Source organism: Trachurus japonicus, chromosome 15 (genome assembly GCF_045865225.1).
Source record: "Trachurus japonicus isolate A0001 chromosome 15, Traja_1.0".
NCBI lineage: Eukaryota > Metazoa > Chordata > Actinopteri > Carangiformes > Carangidae > Trachurus > Trachurus japonicus.
The window spans coordinates 17,155,507-17,176,294 of NC_140921.1; the positions used below are offsets into that span (position 1 = coordinate 17,155,507).

At 38.7% G+C, this 20,788-nt stretch overlaps 3 protein-coding genes across 3 annotated transcripts; 1 reads left to right on the plus strand and 2 right to left on the minus strand.

Moving 5' to 3' along the window:
- Positions 1–336: 336 nt before the first annotated feature.
- On the minus strand, positions 337–4,013 carry LOC146973468 (NFU1 iron-sulfur cluster scaffold homolog, mitochondrial). Its single transcript, XM_085800043.1, has 8 exons — positions 3,931–4,013; positions 3,334–3,416; positions 2,824–2,959; positions 1,858–1,924; positions 1,642–1,753; positions 1,464–1,527; positions 1,144–1,318; positions 337–881 (listed from the first exon to the last, which is right to left on the minus strand). The coding sequence occupies exons 1-8, from the start codon at positions 3,993–3,995 to the stop codon at positions 813–815; spliced, it is 771 nt and encodes a 256-aa protein (XP_085656169.1). The 5' UTR covers positions 3,996–4,013; the 3' UTR covers positions 337–812.
- Positions 4,014–5,079: 1,066 nt separating this feature from the next.
- On the plus strand, positions 5,080–10,170 carry LOC146973469 (transmembrane protein 150A). The gene is made up of 7 exons (XM_085800044.1): positions 5,080–5,388; positions 6,489–6,536; positions 6,629–6,688; positions 6,784–6,851; positions 6,946–7,076; positions 8,140–8,317; positions 9,420–10,170. Exons 1-7 carry the CDS (start codon positions 5,324–5,326, stop codon positions 9,611–9,613), a joined length of 744 nt encoding a protein of 247 aa, XP_085656170.1. The 5' UTR covers positions 5,080–5,323; the 3' UTR covers positions 9,614–10,170.
- Positions 10,171–10,952: 782 nt separating this feature from the next.
- On the minus strand, positions 10,953–19,878 carry eif4e1c (eukaryotic translation initiation factor 4E family member 1c). Its single transcript, XM_085800045.1, has 7 exons — positions 19,841–19,878; positions 18,418–18,503; positions 14,900–14,995; positions 12,876–12,939; positions 12,559–12,672; positions 12,292–12,431; positions 10,953–12,173 (listed from the first exon to the last, which is right to left on the minus strand). The coding sequence occupies exons 1-7, from the start codon at positions 19,856–19,858 to the stop codon at positions 12,059–12,061; spliced, it is 633 nt and encodes a 210-aa protein (XP_085656171.1). The 5' UTR covers positions 19,859–19,878; the 3' UTR covers positions 10,953–12,058.
- Between the last annotated feature and the right edge of the window lie 910 nt (positions 19,879–20,788).

A 20,788-nucleotide genomic window follows, 5' to 3' on the forward strand; every position in this document is an offset into this window, starting at 1 on the left:
TGGTTGGTGTAAACAAAAACCATACATTTCAACCTCCATCTAGCAGGACTGTAGCATTAGTGTACTTATTTACAGAAGAACCTGAGTATATCTTCTATGCATTATCACTCCAAAAATAAAGCTTTTTTCTTTCTGAATGCCTTGGTTTATACCAATAACAATATTGTATAGTAGTAATAAGGAAATCAACAACAAATTATTTGCGTTCATACTGTGAACTGTGTTTAATGTGATACAGTTAATCTTATGAGTGGAGCACAAAGCACATATATTGCATACAGATCTTTTATGATGCAAAGCCTACTTCTGCGTGGTGAATACTTGTAGCCTTTTACATTTAATTGAATTTAATGAATGATGCATAAACAGGAAATCATGTACAGTATGATTTTCTTTGGGTTATTACGATGACAGTGTAACACGCTATCAAATCATTCATTCTGAATGATCGTAACCAAAACCTCTCCATCCTATTAAAATAGTCTTTCAAAATATACAGTATCTTTAAGTAATAAATACAACACAACATTTACAGTGCTCAGAGCAGACCATTTTTGTTCAGAAAATGACTGCATCTTCTGTACGGGTATACAGAATATCTTCTTTCCTCGGTGAGAGTTGCGCATAGCGTGTAGACACAAATTACAGCTCAAACTCTAAACAGTATATGCACATAAAATAGCAGGAAATCATTTTCTCTCTTCATTCACTCTTATAATGGTAATTACCGGAAATAACGCACAACTGTGCTTTTACATAGTGAAACATGTTTCTTTTAACAAAGTTCATGAGTGTGTTGGTCAAGGAAGTTTCTAGTCTTGTAATTTGCGTTCCAACTCTGAGAAAACCTTTGCATTGACTTCATCCACTTCGTCTTCCACCTGAGGTAACAAAAACAATTGACAAAATGTTTAATGTGACACAAAAGTCTGGAAAGGCTTTCCACTAATAAATGAGTAAATCATCTTTTCTTTCATTGTTTCACTCTACTCTAGGCATTAAAGCTGGAAAACTGATGGACAGAATCCTGCTTGGTTTCATTGCTCTGTCTTGTTGGTCTGAAAATTCAAATTCAAATTGCATGGCACAATTTGTTGCTCAACAAATATCCAAATGCAAACTTGTCCAGATTTTGATAATCACCTGTTCCACATTGTCTACTTCAGGGATATAAAATTGCAGCATGTTCTGAATCCCGTTCTTCAGGGTCACTGTCGAGCTGGGACACCCTGTGCAGGAGCCGACAAGCTTCAGTTTGACTGTACCATCCTCAAAACCTTTATAGATGACATCACCTCCATCCTCCTGCACTGTAGGCCTAGTTAAGAGAAAGAGACCATATCATGTTGAACAGAACAAAAAACAAACAGGACAGATAGATTAGAGTAGAACAATACCACAGAGGAAATATTATACCAACTATCTAAAGATAAGTTTTCCAACTGGAACAAAATGATTTGTACCTGATCCTGGTGTCGAGAAGCTCCTTTATCATACATACAATCTCGTCATCATCTTCAGAGAGAGCTACAATACAGAAAGAACAGTGTGGAGATTTGCATGTCATGACTCATGATATACTGTATAGTGAAGCAACTGCCTAACTTCATGATGGCCAAAATGACCACAATGCAAACTCACTGCTTTCATTGTGAACTGCCCCTGTGGTTATTGGATCACCACTCTCAAAGAACTTGGCAATGGCCTCCAAAGCATGGCGCTTGATGTCCGTCCATTCCACATCTTCATCTGTCTGAGAGGACACCAAAGATCTCATGCATGTGTTATCTCTCCACTAAGATCTCAAAGCAAATAAAAATCACAGTGACAAGGAACAAATCCACATTTAATACTTACTTTAGTGACTGTGATGAAGTCAGGGCCAAAGAAGACACTTTTTACTCCTTCGATTTCAAACAAGACCCTGAGGCAAAAAAACTTATCAAGTTAAAAATGAAAAACATGCCATGACGCACTATGGTCTGTGTTCATTTTAGTTCATTTTGTGATGATAACATCCATTTGTGCTGCTTTTATCAATGTTTTCAGTTTAGAAAGTTTCAGACAAAACGTATCAGCACAAACATGACATAGGCTCTGACATGACATTGGCTGCCCGCGAGTTTTAGAATTGATTTTAAGATTTTACTAATTGTTTTTAAAGCCCTGAATGGCCTGGCTCCTGTCTACATCCGTGATTTGCTTTTACCATACGAGCCTGACCGCTGCCTGAGATCCGCCGGTGCTGCCCTGCTTACGGTTCCAAGGTCCCGTATTGTCACCAAAGGTGACCGGGCCTTCGCTGTCCATGCTCCACAGCTGTGGAACACCCTGCCCGGCGATCTCAGGCAGGCGAGCTCAGTGGCTTCTTTTAAATCTCTTCTTAAAACTCACTTTTATCGATTAGCCTTCTCTTAATTTTGTTTTAATTTTGTTTTACCATTATTGTATGATTACTTTGTTGTGGGTGGGTGATTTTATAATTTTATAAAGTTTTATTATGTTGTTGCCAGGAAGTTGTATTTGACCTGTTTTTATTTCTGTTGTTATTGTACAGCACCTTGTAACTTGTTTTTGAAAGGTGCTATATAAATAAAGTTTATTATTATTAAAGTTTATTATAGTGTAACTATCAAAATGTCCATTTGCCACATCTCCTGTTTGTATTCTTCAACTGAGTAAATTTCCATTACCTTCACAACTTGAAGACACAACATTGAATTAGATCAATAAAGGTAATATGTCATTTTCAAATGTCTACTTAATCAAACTACAAACAGTCTTGTGAAAATACAACATAGTACAGTAAAATTGAAACACAACCTGGCTAAAGATGAACTTTCAGCTGAACTTGGAGAGGGAAAGTCAAGTGTCCCACTTCCTAGGACAGGTTTACCAGGGAGAAACTTCAAACTTCTGGGGTTTGGAGTGTCTTGAGTCTGGATGGAAAGGTGTCTTACTGAAAGATATGAAAATAATATCTTAGTAAAGCTTTATGTTTTTATTTTTCCTGTCCACATATCTGAAACCATTAAGCAATGAGTTAGAGCAAGATGACAATGATTAACCTCAGATTATTGGACAATCTCCCCTTTGTTTATGACATGCTCATCATTTCCCCAGGTGCCAAAAATACAAAGCACAATGCTATATTGGTGATATTACGAGACAAACACTAAGTTAGTTCACCTTTTCAGTAAAAATATGGGCAACAATTCATATAACAAAAGGGTTTACAGTCATTTTAAGCACCGGGGCCCAACTTTAAGTGGCCTCAGTGGCACCTGGGGGTCCCTAGGCTTTGATTAAGGAGGCCAAACAATGGTCTCTCACTTGAGAAGTGTGTGGTTCCCCTGCCGAGCTGAGTCTGGACTCTTCTGGAGCTCTGGGCCGAGCACTGTGAATGGTATGAGCTCCTGTAAAGAGTATTACACAGCGAAAAACTCAGTGAAAAAAACAGGACCTCGACACGTTTATCAGTCATTAAATACTTGTGGCGGCGCTGATGGACGGAAGCAAATGTTGAGTCGTCGGCTCAGGGTTTTTGGTGTATATATAAAAAAAATAACTTACATACGTTTCTAGCCGACAATTAATCACGTGGAGATGACAGAGGATTTTATGTGGCTGGCTAATATACATAACAGGGATTAGGAGAAACATACGAACTAATTTAAATACAATAAACAGTGGATATGGCTAAACCGAATAACATTTATCGATCTGCCCACATGGCCATTGGTTTGATGGGATTAGCGACAACTCGTTGCCTAGTGTCGCAGTTTGCCTGTTAGCTGATTAGCTTAGCTATTAGCACCATCACGTCTGCCACTCGCCGCTATGCGCCAACTTTATGCTGTACACACGCATCAAAACGCATCCTATCAGTGGTACACAATAATAATATGCGACAGAATTAGACGTTCAAACCTAAAGTTGGCCGTATTTCTTCTTCGTAACAACTGCTGAAGACCCCATCTCAAGTGCGCGGCCATTTTGTTTGTTTTGAAAATGAGGACCCCGTGTGGTCGGTAGAAAATCAGCCTGATCATCACAGGTCGGTAACTCCCTCGCTGAAACAGTCATATTGATCACATGGGAGAAATATGAAGATTATCCATTGTGAATTAATGTCCAGTGGGCCTAATAAGATCTGAATAGTTCATAATTGTGTTGTCATTAACATAGGGTCTTGGTTGTTCTTCAATTCTATATTTAGGCCTAGGCTACATAAAATGTACAATTGATAAAATAAAAACTCCCCAAAAATAAATAAACGAATGGAATAATAAATTTTGCACAGAATCATATAGGCTATATGTTAAGAAAAAATAAAATAAAAATTCAAGAATAATTGCCTTAAGTAGCTTTAGGCTATTATTGGTTGGAGTCTAAAACACAACTGGTAACATTAGGCTATGTAGTGGAGTGAAAAGTAGGCTACAGTACAACATTTCCACCTGTACCATTATGTTTTGGAGAATTCACACGTCAGTGAGGACTGAAGCCCATGTATTTCAAAATTTCAGAAAGTAGGCTACCTTTATTGACAAGTTCCTCTCCACTACTGAGGTTGTTGTTATTTTTCTCAGAATAACAACACATTAGGGACATGACAGCAGTGACATAATTTATTGACACAAAATTCCTTGCAACAAAATAAAATAAAAAATACTGATGTTAAATAATGATAACTCAGGCATAAATATGCCACTGGATGACAGGAAAAAAAACAAAGCACATTACACAACACATTCAAAGCCTTTCTTAAGTAACCAAGATTACAGAACTAACAGCAACAGTTTGGTTTTAGAAATAAACCCTCTCAAAATTGGTGTCTGTGCACACAAACACACACATCTTTTGGAAGGGTTCATATCACAAATACAGAAGGAAAACAGTGCAGCCTGTCTAAAGATGTGACATTAAAGGTGATTCAGTTTGAAATGAAACAAACAACTTGTCTCATCTGTGAGAGAGGCCAAACCCATATTTCCCAACATTTACTTCAGACAGAGCAAGGTGGTGCTCAAAGGAGTGGCAAAGACACTAAGACTCTCCCATAACAGGGCTGTACTTGTAGAAGGCTAAGAACACCATCAGAAGCACAACTGTCTGCTGAACCTGACTAACATTATATATCAATCAGGGCTATTACTTGTTTTTTTTTTTGTTTTTTTTGCTACGTATGAGACTGACTCCATGAGGACTCTATGAACACCTGAAGAGATCGGCAGCTGAGTGCGTGAAAAGGCAACAGGACTAGCCTACAGACAAAAACTAATTTTAATTAGTCACTTGTCGTCTCACTTACCATCGCAACATGGTGCTCTGGATTTGGGTCCCCATGTCTCTCTCCCTGGTTTCCTTCGTTGGAACATGGTCTGTGTAAGTTAACCCGAAACTCACACTTTGTTTTAATTTGTCTTTGAGACCATGTTGAAACTATTAGAACTTGAGTTTTTAAGTTTTTTAAGTACAACTTTTAATCTGCATTGTCTATGTGTAGTCATACGAAGTTTACATTACTGTTAGACATATTGAAGATCTTAAATGAGCCAGTAAATTAATCTGTGACTTCACAATTATATAACTGTTGAGAGAAATACACCTGCACTCCTTCACAATTATCAGCATTTCTATTTAGTTGATGTATGCTTTTATTATAACATTTATTATGATATTTAAGGTCTGTGTTTGTGCTGATGTATGGTTAGAGCAGCATTTATAGGAATGGAAAATGTCCCAGCTGTCAACATCTGACATTTACTGGAACAACAGTCCTTGAAATATGTGATCTGACGAGTTTTGTCTGTTGTGTAGGTGTGTAGCTACACCAGACAATCAAGAAAGACCAAGACACAATATTGTTTAGAAAAATATCTCCTTCAACTGAGACATGAAATATCCAAATTAATGTGGATAATTATTAAGCTCCATTAGACATTGACCATCCAAGCTGTGGTTTTTTTGACTATTATTTTTTTCTTTGTCATTCACCTCTGTTTAGTCTTCAACTAAACATCTTATATTTACATGCAGTTTTATTAAACTGTATTAATCAGTATTGGAGTTACATCTTCTCATTGTCAGCAATAGTTATAGCAGTTTATTGATTAATTAGTATGATTTGTATAGTGATGAACAGATGCCAGAAATGTTAAGAACAAAGGTGATACAGTAACCAGAACATTGGAGTTCTGGGAAGTCACGCTGCCATGGGTTTTACTGAGTTGGAAAATATTTATTTAACCTCCCAGATATCATAAATCTTAAACTAATGTAGTCAACAGGAACAAACTGTTAATGATCTACTTTTAGTTTGAAAAAGGTGGGAGATAAGGTTCTTTGATGCCGCATTACAATATATCAATAATGGAAGAAAAAAGAATACAGTATTAGTTTGAATCATAATTCATATTCAATCAATAATCATCTCACATATTTATAAAACTGCAGCATTTTTCCTCTGTTTTATATGTATCCAGATATGGCCTAGCCTTCTCCAATGGTCACGTGTGCTCCCTCAGTGACTGGTAAGTGTCATGATAACAAAACAAGAAAACAAAGATATATAATCATCATCTACATTTGGATGTGACAGTTTCTCCAAAACTTTCATTCTCAGGGACACTGACAGGAACTGCAAACCGGGGATGTCTGGATGTTGCTCTGTTCCCACCATAAGGTAAATTATAGTTTACCTGCGCCCACCTTTTGCTTATTCTTTCCACTGAAATTGAATAGTAGACACAGTGAAATGAACAAATAATGTGATTTCAGCGCCAGTGGGACCCTTCCACCAGAAAATTCACTTTTTACTGCAACAATCAACGCTGCAGCCTTTCTGTGTGAGTTTACCGAAAGCCGAACACATGTAATTCAGAATGTACTGTGCATGATGTGATTGATATGTGTTACACCAACTATGATGTCCCTTTTTAGTTCTGGTCTTCTCCATACTCCACCATGCCCACGTGATGGAGAAACATGCATGTCATGCCATGCTGAGCAAGGTTGCGCTGGCCTTTGGTGTGGTGTCAGCCCTCGCGGCCTTCGCAGGAGGAAACTGCAATGTAAGTCGTGGACTTCCTGCTGGGTTTGAGAGCGTTTACTTTGCCGCATTACAATCCTCCTTCAGTTTTACATGGTTGAAGGAACATACTAAGACAGAGAACAGTGAGCTGTGTTCTCATTGTGTAATGTTAACAATGTGGCAGAACTGCTTTGATTTGCATAGCACACAAAGTAGTTAGCTGAGTCATATCACAACTCCATAATCCTCAATTCCCCAAGGCTATCAGTCTAGTCAGAGCTGGCCCCAGCCATAAGCGAACTAAGCACCTGCTTAGGGCCCTGTGACCATTAGGGGCCCCCCAAAGGGCAGGCAAGTAACCTTTTAAAATTGTAGTGCGTAACTTCTGTCGATCCTTGGACAACTCTGCGTAATTACAAAAAACTTTAATTGCTGTTACATTTCAAATTGTTATTGCAGTTTGCTGTTACAAAACCAAAAAATTGAAAGAGCAGATGATGTGTTTACAGTAAATGTATTGTCTGTTGGTTTATTTTGTTACTTTTAGTCGACCTTTAGGTGACAGTCAGTATCTCAGTACTATATCAATTTAAATACTAAATGTAAATCAACTGCAGGCTGCAGTTTTAGCTGAATGCCATTTCAGAATAAAAACCATAGATGGGTAAAAACCTGCCAGGATATGATAATGACAGATTAGAAAAATGAAATAGTATTATTGGCAGTAATAGAGGTCACCGAAATAAAGATTTTGCTTAGGGCCCCATGGAGGCTTGGGCCGGCCCTGAGTCAAGTAGCAGTTTTTTGTAGCCTATGATACATTTTCATAATACCAGACCATAAAATCATTATTAGCAAATATTTCTTCCCCTCATATAAACAAGGACACACATATGAATGTTCAGGGAGTCTCTCCAAAAGGATTGGATTAAATTCATCAGGTGGTAATTATTCTTGTTTCACCCTGTCCCATTATAGTTTTGATCAATCACTAATTCAACGATACAGATAATCGGTGAACACTAATCATTTACAAGTTTCTGCCCTGATTTCAACCATCTCTCCATGTATTGATCCTGGAAACTGCTCTCCGTCTTCCACAGCCACGTCACCTGGTGCTCCTTCACTCCCTTGGAGCAGCCATCAGCTTCACGTGCATCTGCTTCTACACTGTACTGCTCACTGCGCTGACCGGGAAGTGTGCTCTGACAGGATATGAAAAGTTCCTCTTGCCTCTACGCATCGTCCTCAGTGTGCTTCAAACCATCGTCACCATCTGCTGTATCCTTTCATAGAGCTTGGGGTAAATTGAAGTGTTTCCTTGTGGCTGGATGACAGTCAAGTTTATAAGGTTCATTTGGTGTGGCTCTAAACAGGCCGTGTCAACAGCTGACCTCAGCAGTGACGCTTGAGTAACACACTCCAGCTGCAGTACTACAATCCCCTTTGTGCTTTCCGTGTATCCTGCTGCTCTGTTTACAAAGTGGGACCGGCCACTACAGTCCCTCTGACAGGAGTAGATATCAGTAGCATTTTAGCCATTAATCTTTACCTATTTATACTTTCCTTGTAACACTTACCTTCACATTTCACACTCATACATAATAGAGCCTGCACAACGACACCACATCCTGGAGTTTAGGGTTTCATCAAGTGTTGCCACCTGTTTTTCCCAGAATTGTTCTCCTTTTTCATCAGCTGTCCCAGGGAAAAAGAAATCTCTCCCGGGACACAGTTTGTCCCGGTTTTTGGGGGAAATATAAAAACCTTGATTTGGTTTATAGCATGTCACCATGAAACTCCTCCAAAGCAGAACACATTCTATCCATTGCTGTTCTACACTCTTGCGCGGACGCATCAGTTTTTTTCCCCTCGGCCAGATCACACTTGTCTGCCGTTTGATTCAGAGTGTAACGGGATGATAATGAACGGACAACATGGAGAAAAAAAAAACTTTGCTCATATCACACTGGGCTGATTTTATATTATTATAGCCTATTATTATTATTATTATTATTATTATTATTACACAGCCTATCAACCTGTCCAATCAGTAATTGGACAGGTTTAAGATGGATGTTGCAACTTTATTTTTTTGGATCAAACAAGTAGCCCTTCGTGAAGTTTTTCAAGCAGATTGCAAAAGATACGTTTTTCAATTGTGTTAATACAACAAAATGAAAAAAAGATGAATTTGAACATTTTAAAAGTGTCGCCTTGGTCTTCTGGGCATCTCTAGACCTATGTGCTATTAGTGCTTTAAGACATTTCTGATTTGTCCATAGTCTTCAATAGATTTATTATAATCTGTTATCAATTTTGTTGGGTGATCAACTGGCTGCCACTAACTTTCTCTATCTGTCCTTAACTTGAAAACCTTCAGATACGATTTGTTTCACCCAGAAAGAGCATTTTTACGTTCACGTATCGGCCATTTTTGAGTGGATGCTCAGTGTCAACTTGGAGTTGTTTGAGCTCAGCTACGTGGTGGAGTTTTGCTTCTTCTCGTCCTTCATGATTTCAAATCTGTTGGGCAAACGAGGAGAAGAAAAGCCTCTCATGATGACGGTGTCCTGATGTGAGGCTGCCAGGATCCAGCTGAGGCACAGAGGCAGAGATGATAGACTCACTCAGACATCTGTAAAGACAGTGGCTGGACCATGGCTAGAGGATCAATGACTCTTTTTTTTTCTCCCCATTGCTCATCTGAAATGGATTTATATTAGTTTACAGATTACGATTTCTCCTCCTTCTCAACACTGTTGCCTGCCATAGTGATTTTCTTTCCTGGGTATTTCTGTTCCTTTGGTCAGATGTTCTGTATTTATTGAGACAACAGGGTTGTACAGCCAGTGAACAAATGATGTCATGTTGTACTACTTGTTCTACAAGTGACGTTGATACTATATGCCACAGAACAATTAACCTGAAGTGTGATGTTACACCTCACTGTATGTTTTTTGAGCAGTACCTTCCTGTTGGATGAAGGCATGGTCAGCAATGAACTTAGAAACCCTCATCAGGTACACAAGTATGGACCAAAAGTTGTGAAAATCTCACAACTTATTTGTTGTCATCTCTCACTATCGAGGTTCTTTAATGGATTTAAGCACTTAACACTTTAATAAAACCATGACCAGCACACAAACTAAAACATCCTCTCACACACAGACTAGAAAGACTCTCTTTGAGAAGAGAGGACGTTTTAAAATGCCTATTAGGTCATGTGACGTCTTCAGACCCTGTTAGACTGGATGAGTGACAGAAAATAAGTTGAACAGTTTTATGACGGCACACTCTGAAAACCTCAACAGTGTAATATGCACAAGTATGCAATGTTGTTAATGTTTGTTACGCACAGAATGGGGTGTTGCCTGACCGTATCTGTTCCTTTATAAAGCTTGTGGGTGTGTCAAACTAGTGTGAAGATATCTGAATTATGTTCCTCCACAGGTTTAGTTATATTGTCAACCGTTTGTTAGTCAGAAGGATTACACAAAAAGAATTGAACCTATTTGCACCAAACTTGGCAGAGGAATAGAGCATACGGAGGTCTGCACTCTGAGCATATCATGTTCACTTTTGTAAGGCACCTTGAAGGCCCTGACAACAAAATATCCTACTTGGTTGAACACTGGGATCCAACATAATAAAATCATTTTTGAACCAATGTAGGAACAAATTTGGGCTATTCCGCTTTTTTCCAGTCCAAAATTTGAGCTAAGACACTGATTATCAGATTAAGATGAATAGTAATGCTGCTGGATATAGACAACAATCTGCCAACAGGTTTGAGTCATTTCCCTCCCAAAGTCACCAAAATAAAGTACTGCAAGTTTAAATCTTATTTTTTGTGATTCAATGATGCACCTGAGACACAGATGGCCATGAATTCTCACAAAACAAGGCAACATGGTTCTGGTTTTAATGCAAAGCACTTAACCTTTACTTGAAAGAAGGTAATATACATCCTGGAATTACAGATAATAAAGATACATTATGACCAAAGTCATTTCACAATGAATATCATCTTTCCTTCGCATCAACCAAGAGAGGAGTGCGACATTATCTACAGTTTTTGTTAGGAAGAAAACAGTGAAAAGCACACCTAGTCTGTCAGCATCTTTACTGTATGGTACACTGTAAAAAAAATGTCATCTATATGCAGTAGTCCACATTATTAACCTTAACAAAAAAAGAGGAAAAAAAAAAACAATTTGAAAAACACGAATTTCATGGTTGTGTTTCAACTAAGTAGTTCAACTGCAATGCATACATTATAAATAAATGTAAGGGGAAGAGGGGGAAAAAAGTTCAAAAAGTACTACAAGCAATATTTAATAATTCCAGCATGGCTGAAACAATTAGTGGCCTTACATCCAAACCCTACACTTTGGAGTGTGACCACAGCTTTTACAAACCTTTAAGATACTGTAGATTCTTCAAACTGCTGCTGTCCGAAAGTCCAACTCATGCTTAACACTTCTGGATAAATCAAGTTAAAATTGCCCTTAAAATTTGTTCAGTGAAAGGATAAGTTGCCTACCATCTTCTCCTGTGAGGTGAGAAACACTTATTTTTTTAAGGAATGAGAACTCAGCATGAGAAAAACACAAGGCCTTATAAGAAAGAAATGTTTTTTTTTGTTTGTTTTTTTGCAACTCAAAGCCATTAAGTACTGAAAAAGCGTGTTCTCAGCTAAGCTAGGGAAGGTCACTGGTATTATCACAGAACTCTTCAACTCTAAAAAGGAAATTGTTTGTGTTCTCTTGCTCACATAGGACATTTCAGCCTTATGCTATTCTCCTTTCTGGCCTTCTCCTATTCATACCTATAGCTCCACTGATTTCTCTTATTGGGGGAAGCTCCAACTGAACGCTATGAACAATCGTCTTTTCAGTAAAAGAAAATGACACTACAGTAGTTGACAACTCAAAAAAATTATTAATGTGATGATGTGGGTTGGTAATTGTTTAAATCTACAGCAAGTTGAAACGGTGGAGGGCGGGTGGGGAGGGGGGTTCAAACGGAGTACATGTTCTTGGTGGTGGATCCGCTCTTGCTGGACGTGTCGTCGTGTGACTGGTAGCCGATCATGGCTTTGATGGGGAGGTTCAGGCGCTCTTTATAATTTTGCCTGTGGAAACAAGATGGAAGTTGAATTGCTGGCGTAGTGTCACCATCTAGTGGCCACCTGCGGTATCCGTGTGTCTTTTGCACTTGAATCCCACTGACACGGTGACTTCACTACTTACCCTATCGTCATGATGGCGTCCCTGTTTTGGCAGTTGCTTGTCCAGATGGCTATTTTGTCACCTTTAGGTCTGACGTTGACCACAGCACCACACACATCTTCACTTGCCTCATCGAATGACTCACCGACTAAACACAAGAGCTGGAAAACACAAAATGTCAGACACCACGTGAATTATACTTTTTTTCTTTTTTTTTTTTTTAAAGCCACGACTCTCATGACGATGTCAGCTCACGGTTTTTGCTTGCTCAGTGAACACTGCTCTTACCGTCTCCATCCAGTAACGGTCGAGGTCATTGTGTCTTTGTTGTTTATTGAGAGTCATCAGCCATCGACCCCCCAGCTTGTTCCTGTCGTCCTCCCACATTGGTTTAATTCCATCCTAGCGCACAAAGTCAAACAGTTGATATGAAACACGAGGACCAAAATGGTGTCACAATCTTGCAGCACTACTAGGAATTTACACTTAACTGATGCTCAAATTAGTGCATTTTTACCTGCTACAAACATCCCAATAGTTGACATGGGAAACAAACTGTATTTTTCTAATAAAGGAGATATGATACACACATAAAAGAGCCTTACCTTAAATAAGCAATAATCACAGCCAAAGCCAAGTTTGCTTGGTTGCTGTATGTGGTTGTATAATCTGTAAAAAAAAATAAAATAAAATGGATAGAGTAAGAAAAATGATGACTTGGGGATGAGTTTCATCTGCTGAGGGTCAGACTGAATATTAGTTAATCGTTCAGGTATCATCTATTATTATATAATCGTATTTCATATTTTGGGTAGAAGTGACGCCGCTACAACCCAAGGTACAGGACAATTATAAAAAACATGGCACATGGAAAGAAATACTGCAATATTTGATATTATCAAACCAGATTTTAGAAATCTGAACCTTTTGTCAAGACAATACCTTAAACAGCAGATGTAAATACTGAGAGAGGTGCAGCCAGAGTAAAATGAAAAAGGCTTGCACCAGTCATTACTTTGTTATTTTTCTGTGATATGTGCGTCTGTCAATGTTAGATACAGTGTTAAAGGGATAGTTCAACATTTTGGCAAATTGGCCCATTGCCATAATCGCTATAGTCATAGCAGTAGGTTCGTTACCTTTAATTGTAGGTGTAAGCTATTTTCAGTACGGCGGAGCGCAGCAGCTGGCTGCTCAGAGCTACGCTATGGAGGCTAACGGAATTTCTTGGTTTCCCTCATTAAACTCATCAAATTCAAAATCCCAAAACTCCACAGCGCTTTTGTAGACAAGTTGTGACCTGCACAATCACCACGCTATGAGATAATGACGGAAGGATACGAAACGGAGCCGTTTTCGAGGTAAATTCATACAAAACCGCTGATGCGCGTTGCGTTCAGGGACAGTTTTTCAGCAAGCAGTCTCCGTATTTACCCTGTATTTACCTCGAAAACGGCTCCGTTTCGTATCGTTCCGTCATTATCTCATAGCGTGGTGGTTGTGCAGGTCACAACTTGTCTACAAAAGCGCTGTGGAGTTTTGGGATGTTGAATTTGATGAGTTTAATGAGGGAAACCAAGAAATTCCGTTAGCCTCCATAGCGTAGCTCTGAGCAGACTGCTGCTGCGCTCCGCCGTACTGAAAATAGCTTACACCTACAATTAAAGGTAATTAACCTACTGCTATGACTATAGCGATTATGGCAATGGGCCAATTTGCCAAAATGTTGAACTATCCCTTTAATTTTGATAAGAATTTTTTATTTCATTTTAGTCTTAGTCACTCACCAAAGACTGGATTTAGTTAGTCACATTTTAGTCTTTTAGTTAAAAATTATCCGTGGAAATCAGTTTTAGTTTTTGTCTCATTTTAGTCTTTTGAGTTTTGTTATACTGTACTAGATTGTGCAAAATGTTGTTTGTCATGGTAGTAAAAACTCCATTGTAAGCATACCTTTAAGTAGGCCTATGTGATTAGTAATTTAAACTAAGAATGTACCATATTCTTGTATAATAAAAAAATAAATGTCTAAGGCTCGTTAGAAAAAGTGCAATACATAATCATGTCCTTCACAGTGAGTTAGTTAGTTCCAGATAAAAAAAAAAAGTTTTTCCGAACAGCTGATGCATCTTAAATTTTTTTTACTTCATATCGTACTCTTGAACTGGTGTATTATTTGAGACGGGACTTCTTGTAGGTGGCGAAAATGCACTGATTAGTTGTCTCTCACTCACAACAGTTGTACTGCCTGTCTCGGTGCAGCGCGATCAAGGCGCTGAGGATGGTTGTAGTCTAGACTGTCTGGCAGGCGTCACCTTTTTCTTCACATTTTTACTTCTCAGTTCATAATGAACAGAGATTTCATTTGAGTTTTTGTTATCAGTACTTCTTAAATTTAGATTCTCGTTACAAATTAGTCACAGAATAAAGGGTCATCAATGAAAAGTTTTCGTTAAAGTTTTAGTTGACAAAATTAACACTTTGTTTTGTTATACCAAAAACCCTGTCTCCATGCTTGTTATCAAGTGATAGAAAATTCATTTTACAGTAACCATTCTACCAAACAGTTCAGACATTCCAGAAAGTGAGAAAACCATGAATACAATGCAGATTATTCAAGAATACTTACGCCCAAAAGTCTTCCACTGTGTCAAACTTGGAAATGAGACGCAAGTTCTCTGTCCAGCTTTTGCTCTTGTCGTTTTTGAAATACCACAGGGCCCATCTGACAGAGGGAAAGACAAGAATCAAAACACTCAGCACTGGGAGAACTGTGGGAAAATGACTTGAGCACAGTTAGAGAATTACAAACATTTCTTCTTTTTACGGAAATCATGACATTTTTAAACAGGAAAAACAAATCGGGAACATTTCTAATAGTCTCAGAATGATGAAATGTCTAAAAATGCATTGGCTAGAGTTACTTTGTGTGAAAAACAAAATTAACTTGAGCCTGATACCATAGATACACACGCCCAATTTCCCAAAAGAACACAACAGCTCGTCACAAAAGCATGCATATCAATGCAAAAAGAACAGAGAAAGCCGGCCATCAGAAGCAGCACAAATGCAGCCTTTGTTTATGATGGGTGCTGTTATTCTTTCATCTATCCCCAGGACGGGTGGGGCTGGGAGGGATGAGGGCAATGCAAGGACATCATCTGAACCCTGTGCCCCCCACCACCACCACCACCACCACCGCAACAGTAACCGAACAAAGTCAAATTATAGGAATAGAATGTAATTGTGCCGTATAGCAACTCTACTGACAAACATTATTAGACAACACTGCTCTGCTCTCAAGGCGATCTGTATTCATGCCTTGTCATGCCATATGGAAAAACATAGCAGACAATAGATCAAGTCAGGGATGCTCCTCTCAACTTTGACAGACTAATACTTGGTGAACAGATTAAAATATTCTTAAATATTAGTCCAGTTTAACCTTTCTCTCAGGTGTCGGTTGCCACCTGAAATGCCAAACTCAGGTGTAACCACTTGAGCCAACTGTGGGCTTTGATTTCGAAATAAACAATATGTGGTGAGACTTGATGATCAGCAGAGTGTCTGAAAGCAGCAGCGATCTTTTCACTTCAGACTGAACCATCAGAGGCATTTCTCTTCTAACAAGACAGGGGAAAAACCTGGAGTTTGGCTGGACTGTGTGATGGTTAACGTGTGAAAAACTGGGGGTCTATGATTCAAAAGTTATATGGAAGAGCTGCAAACAACTACTTTCAATCGATGGTGGCTAAAGTCTGCTCAAGAGAGTTGTTAAATTACGCATGATGACATCCAGCCAAAAACACACCATATGATGCTTCAGCTGGATTAAAATATTCTGGACTAAAGTGTTGTTTAAAATAACCCACACTTTGTCCAAATAGGTAGAATACAAACAGATACTGAATATACATTTGGGACTTGGAGAAACAAAACTGTACTGTAAAGAAAGATCTTTATAGTAGAAGAAGATTAAAAAAAAAGTCCAGCCTTGTTCTCAGACTTTCTCTCAGAGCCAGATAAAACATTATCCTTGTGATGAGTAAACTGAATTTCATGTGTGAAAGAAAGTTAACAATGTTAATTTCTGTGTGGTTGTAGGCACTTGAGATTTGAGAATAGCAGCTGTTTGCTGAAGACTGTAGGTTTGTCTTTTAACACCAGTAAATCTACAATTTCTTTCAGGAAACAGGTTCACTTCATCAATTCATTTATTTATTTTACACAGCACCTTGAGTCCTCTGAAGGAGAACATGTCTTCAAATGAGTTCACAGACTAAATATGAAGAATATTTGTGTTTCTCATTCTCAGCCCATTGATTCGACTGTAGACTTATTAACACAGAGCTTTTTCAATATGAGAATTCAGGGTTTCAAAAACTGAATGTGTTTCCCCTATTTATCAGCAGCTGTTGGTTTACCCTTTATTTCAGTGCCAAAACCATGTTGCATGACTTGAAACTTGAAAGTGATCATGTCTACTTATGTTACAGCGACATAGAGCTGCGCAGCCTGTTCAAATCCATCTGTGCATTCATCTTCGCAGAACACAGAGTAATATGCAGGCTTCTGACAAAAATGAAAGTGCATATGTTATTAACACTGTTGCATTTCCCATTTCAAGCAAGTTCCTACCAGCTGACTTTCCCATGAGGTCAATTACTTCAGCTGTCCTGACAACTGAGACTGAACCTGTTTTTAATTGGTGAGAATTGGCTTTGAGGAGCAAAAAGCCATTGTGGCAAACTGACGCTACATGTACCTGACTAGGTGAGTCATTCATAAAGCAAAATGATCATTAGTGTTGACAACACCAGGGAGGCTACAACATGTTTGTAAATAATATTTGACATTTCATGTGGTTAAGTGAGGCAAGAATGAAGAGGCAACACCTTGCCATCTCAGACATTCATCATTAAGGGTGTAGTACGGTACAGGCATCACAGCACAACAAAGCATCTACTACGCACTATAAAAATCTGGCACCTAAAACCAGATTTGTGGGATAATGTGGACCAGACAAGAGCAGCAGAGGTGGAACAACCTTGAACCCTGAAGCTGGGCTGCACAAGCAGAATGGCCTAGAAAGTGACTTACTAAGTGAACCATTCAGCAGACCGACAGTACAATGAATGGGTCGTCACCACCACAGAACTGTTACAACATTTCTAAAAGGACAATAGTGAACAACAATTGCAACATTAACGTGCAGAACAGAAAGCAGAATTCTTCTATGCTTCTGATTTTAGGGTAACTAAACCCCACATATATGGTACTTTTCACCTTTTCACCTGTAAATGACATAGTACTTCAACAAAATACCAATATCCACCAAATGGGTCTGAATTTTACTTTTGGTGCTCTGAATCATTTCTCTGGAAAGACAGTTGTTAAAACACATTACTACAGAGCACAGGTTTACAAAGCTTTATCAGTTAAAACAAAGCCTTTGTTACAATTTGACTTTGTTCTCTACCCAAACATAAAAACTAGCAGTGTCCTTTATCCAGTTTCTGTAAGGAGGTCTAAGCACTTTAAGTTGAAATTCCACAGCAGTGACTAATTTTGGATTGCAAAATCCATAAATGACCTTTGTGTGTCTGATCAAAGAGCAAGTGCCAAAGTGAGGACCTTCCCCCAAACAAGATAGACGGATGAAATGTGCTCTTCAGGGCAATGGGGATGAAATGTCGACTTAATTTGCCAATTGTTAAATAACTATGTCAAGATAGACCAGAATAAGTAGATAATTGACCTTCTAAAGGGGAATGCACTTTACAAGACAATTCAGTTTCACTGCCTCTGATGTGTTACATAGCTTGTTTCACAGTGAAGGTCTCTCCTCCAAGTTACTGTATGTGAAATAAGTCAAGACACCTGGTAAAATGTTATGTCATCGTATGTTGTGACTATGTAGCCTATGAAGAACCAAAATTTGAAAACAAACACATTTTATTACCACGACAGTAAAGCATAACGTTGTCAAGATGCTGAGTTCTGGTATCTGTTCCTACAAAACCTCTTCAACAACCTCTGATAAAGTTAATACGGTACTATCAGTGCTGCAAATGATGTGTATGTTTAAGGGACACACACCTTTCAGTTACAACATCCTGCCAAACAAAACAGATGTTTAATTCTCACCTGTTTTGCAAAGGGTGTTTGACATACTGCTCGGGATTTGCAACGACTGGGGTCTCAGTCGGCTGTTCTTCAGTTTCAGCTGCTTTCTGTGGAGAAATAAGGCATAAAAAAATGTTGTATGTAAATGATGTATCTTCTATGATGTGGTTTTGGGTCAGTCTCATCCTTGCATTTCCACTGATCACTATCATAAAAGTGCTGAGTTTGCACAAGCTTCACGCAAAGGTGACATTAGGAGGACATAAATAATTTTCCAATCTTTTATTATGAGGCTAAATTAGGGATTTTGGTTAGTTATTGGGGCTGTAGCTAATTATCGTTCTCAAAAAATCTGCAGCTTAGTTTTAATGATGAATCAATTAAAAGTTTTGTCTAGAACACATAAGAAAATAATGAAAATATTGCCCTAAAACCATCTCAGAGGCAAAGGTGACATCTTTGATTGCCTTAAATGTCTTTACACATCCCAAACTCATGTTAACTTCAGTTAAGTATGAAGCTCCAGCATGTAAATTTCATCACTTTGACGAATAAAACAATCGATTATTAATACAGTTACCATTTAGCAATGGTTTCAGTCCCAGCTACATTAAGTCAGCATCTTAAATGAGGCCTTGTTCTGGTTTTAAAGACATTAGTATTAGTTAGTGGCCTATTTTACTGTTCCAGCTGCATAAAATAAACTCTTGAAACGCCATCATGTCCACAATAGAGTAATTGGTCTAATACCCGAGCAAACATATTTCATATTATAACACATTGTCACTCAATCGAAACGTATTCATTTTTTTAAGTGGGCAACTAACCTAGATATTTGACAATCGTGTCTAACTCTGCAATGTCATCATTTTTGGACATTGTGCGCAACAGCCCACATGAAACAGCAAGCTTTAGGTTGGTAAAATAAGACATAAAAATAAAATGGCTGAGAATAAAGCCTGAGCTAACCAACCTCAGTTTTAACAGACGAGCTATGCTAGCTACGGGCGAGATACACACGTGTCCAGACAGGCGAAAAAAATTAATTAATAATATAAAAGTATGGGCATTTAAATGTGCTGACGATTAATTACAACCACCATATGATATTGACTCTGATATCCAAGTAGATAAAACCACATGAATGACTGGAGTTTGAATGAACGACGTCCAGTCAGTCAGTCCCTCCCTGCCAACAAAGTCTCATGCATCACATTGCTGCTCATGCTAATGCTAACCGCTAACCGAGACCCACGCCAACAAGCGACGCATCTGTCAACCTAAACTCTCAATACTTCACTTAAAAAAACACCGGTCGCCTCCTTTTCGAGGGAAAAGCGCGACTGTACAACCGACCCAAACGATACGGTTAAGGATGTGGCTAATCTTCCCGTGCACATTGGGTCGTTTTTTCCCCCCCAGCTCTCTTGTCTCTCCCTCTTACCGGCTCCGATGTCGCCATCTTGACAGTAGAAGTGTTCTGCCCGTTCAGCAGCGCTCGCTCCGCTCCTGCGTCACTCCCGGTCACTCCCCAACCACTACGGAAGCCGCCTAGGGAGCGGTGGTGTATCAATAAAAATATAATTTAAAAAAATGCTTTGGAGATCACCGCTCAGGTGTTGAGTCTCAGTCTGCCATCACTTTTTAGTCTTCAAATTAACATTGGAACAGTCTTGAACGTTTTTCAGGCTAAACTGATGGAGAGATGGAGCAGGGAGATATAAAATTGCGTTAATTAAATGGGCCTAGTGCCATATTCTAATAGCCTAATAATAATACAAAGGGTCAGGAAATTACACAAACTACCCTTGTATCGAGTCATACATCAGATCAGTGTGAGCAAAGTTTTTAAAAAAGCATCATGCTATCACTGTTCAACACACAACCGTACCTTGACATCTTGTTCTCATAGCACCAAAAGGAAGTCAAACTAATGGAGAGATGGAGCAGGCACCCCCTTGTACACAATTGTGTTTTTATTAAACTGCCTATATGTATAAAGCTAATCAGGTTCATATATTAAACAGGTACAGTGAGGATGTCCCACTGCCATTTATAAACAAACCATGTTAACTGATACCAATGAGCAACGTCGGTCACTTGCATGATAGGCCTACCTCTGAGACAAGACATCTGCACTATCTTGAACCACCTTCATGTCGCCACTCCCGCTTCAGTTTTATGTGTATTTTTTTTTCTTTTCTTTTTTTGTTGTCCAAGAAAGTGACTGTATAACTTAATTTGAATACAGACAGACCTATGAAGATATACACCACAGAGACAAACAAGACAAGAATGTAAAACTTAACATAAAGGGTCAACACATGAGACATAAACAAAACCATGCTGTGGCAGAACTGGGTCAGTGTAACACTAGATAATAATACTGATA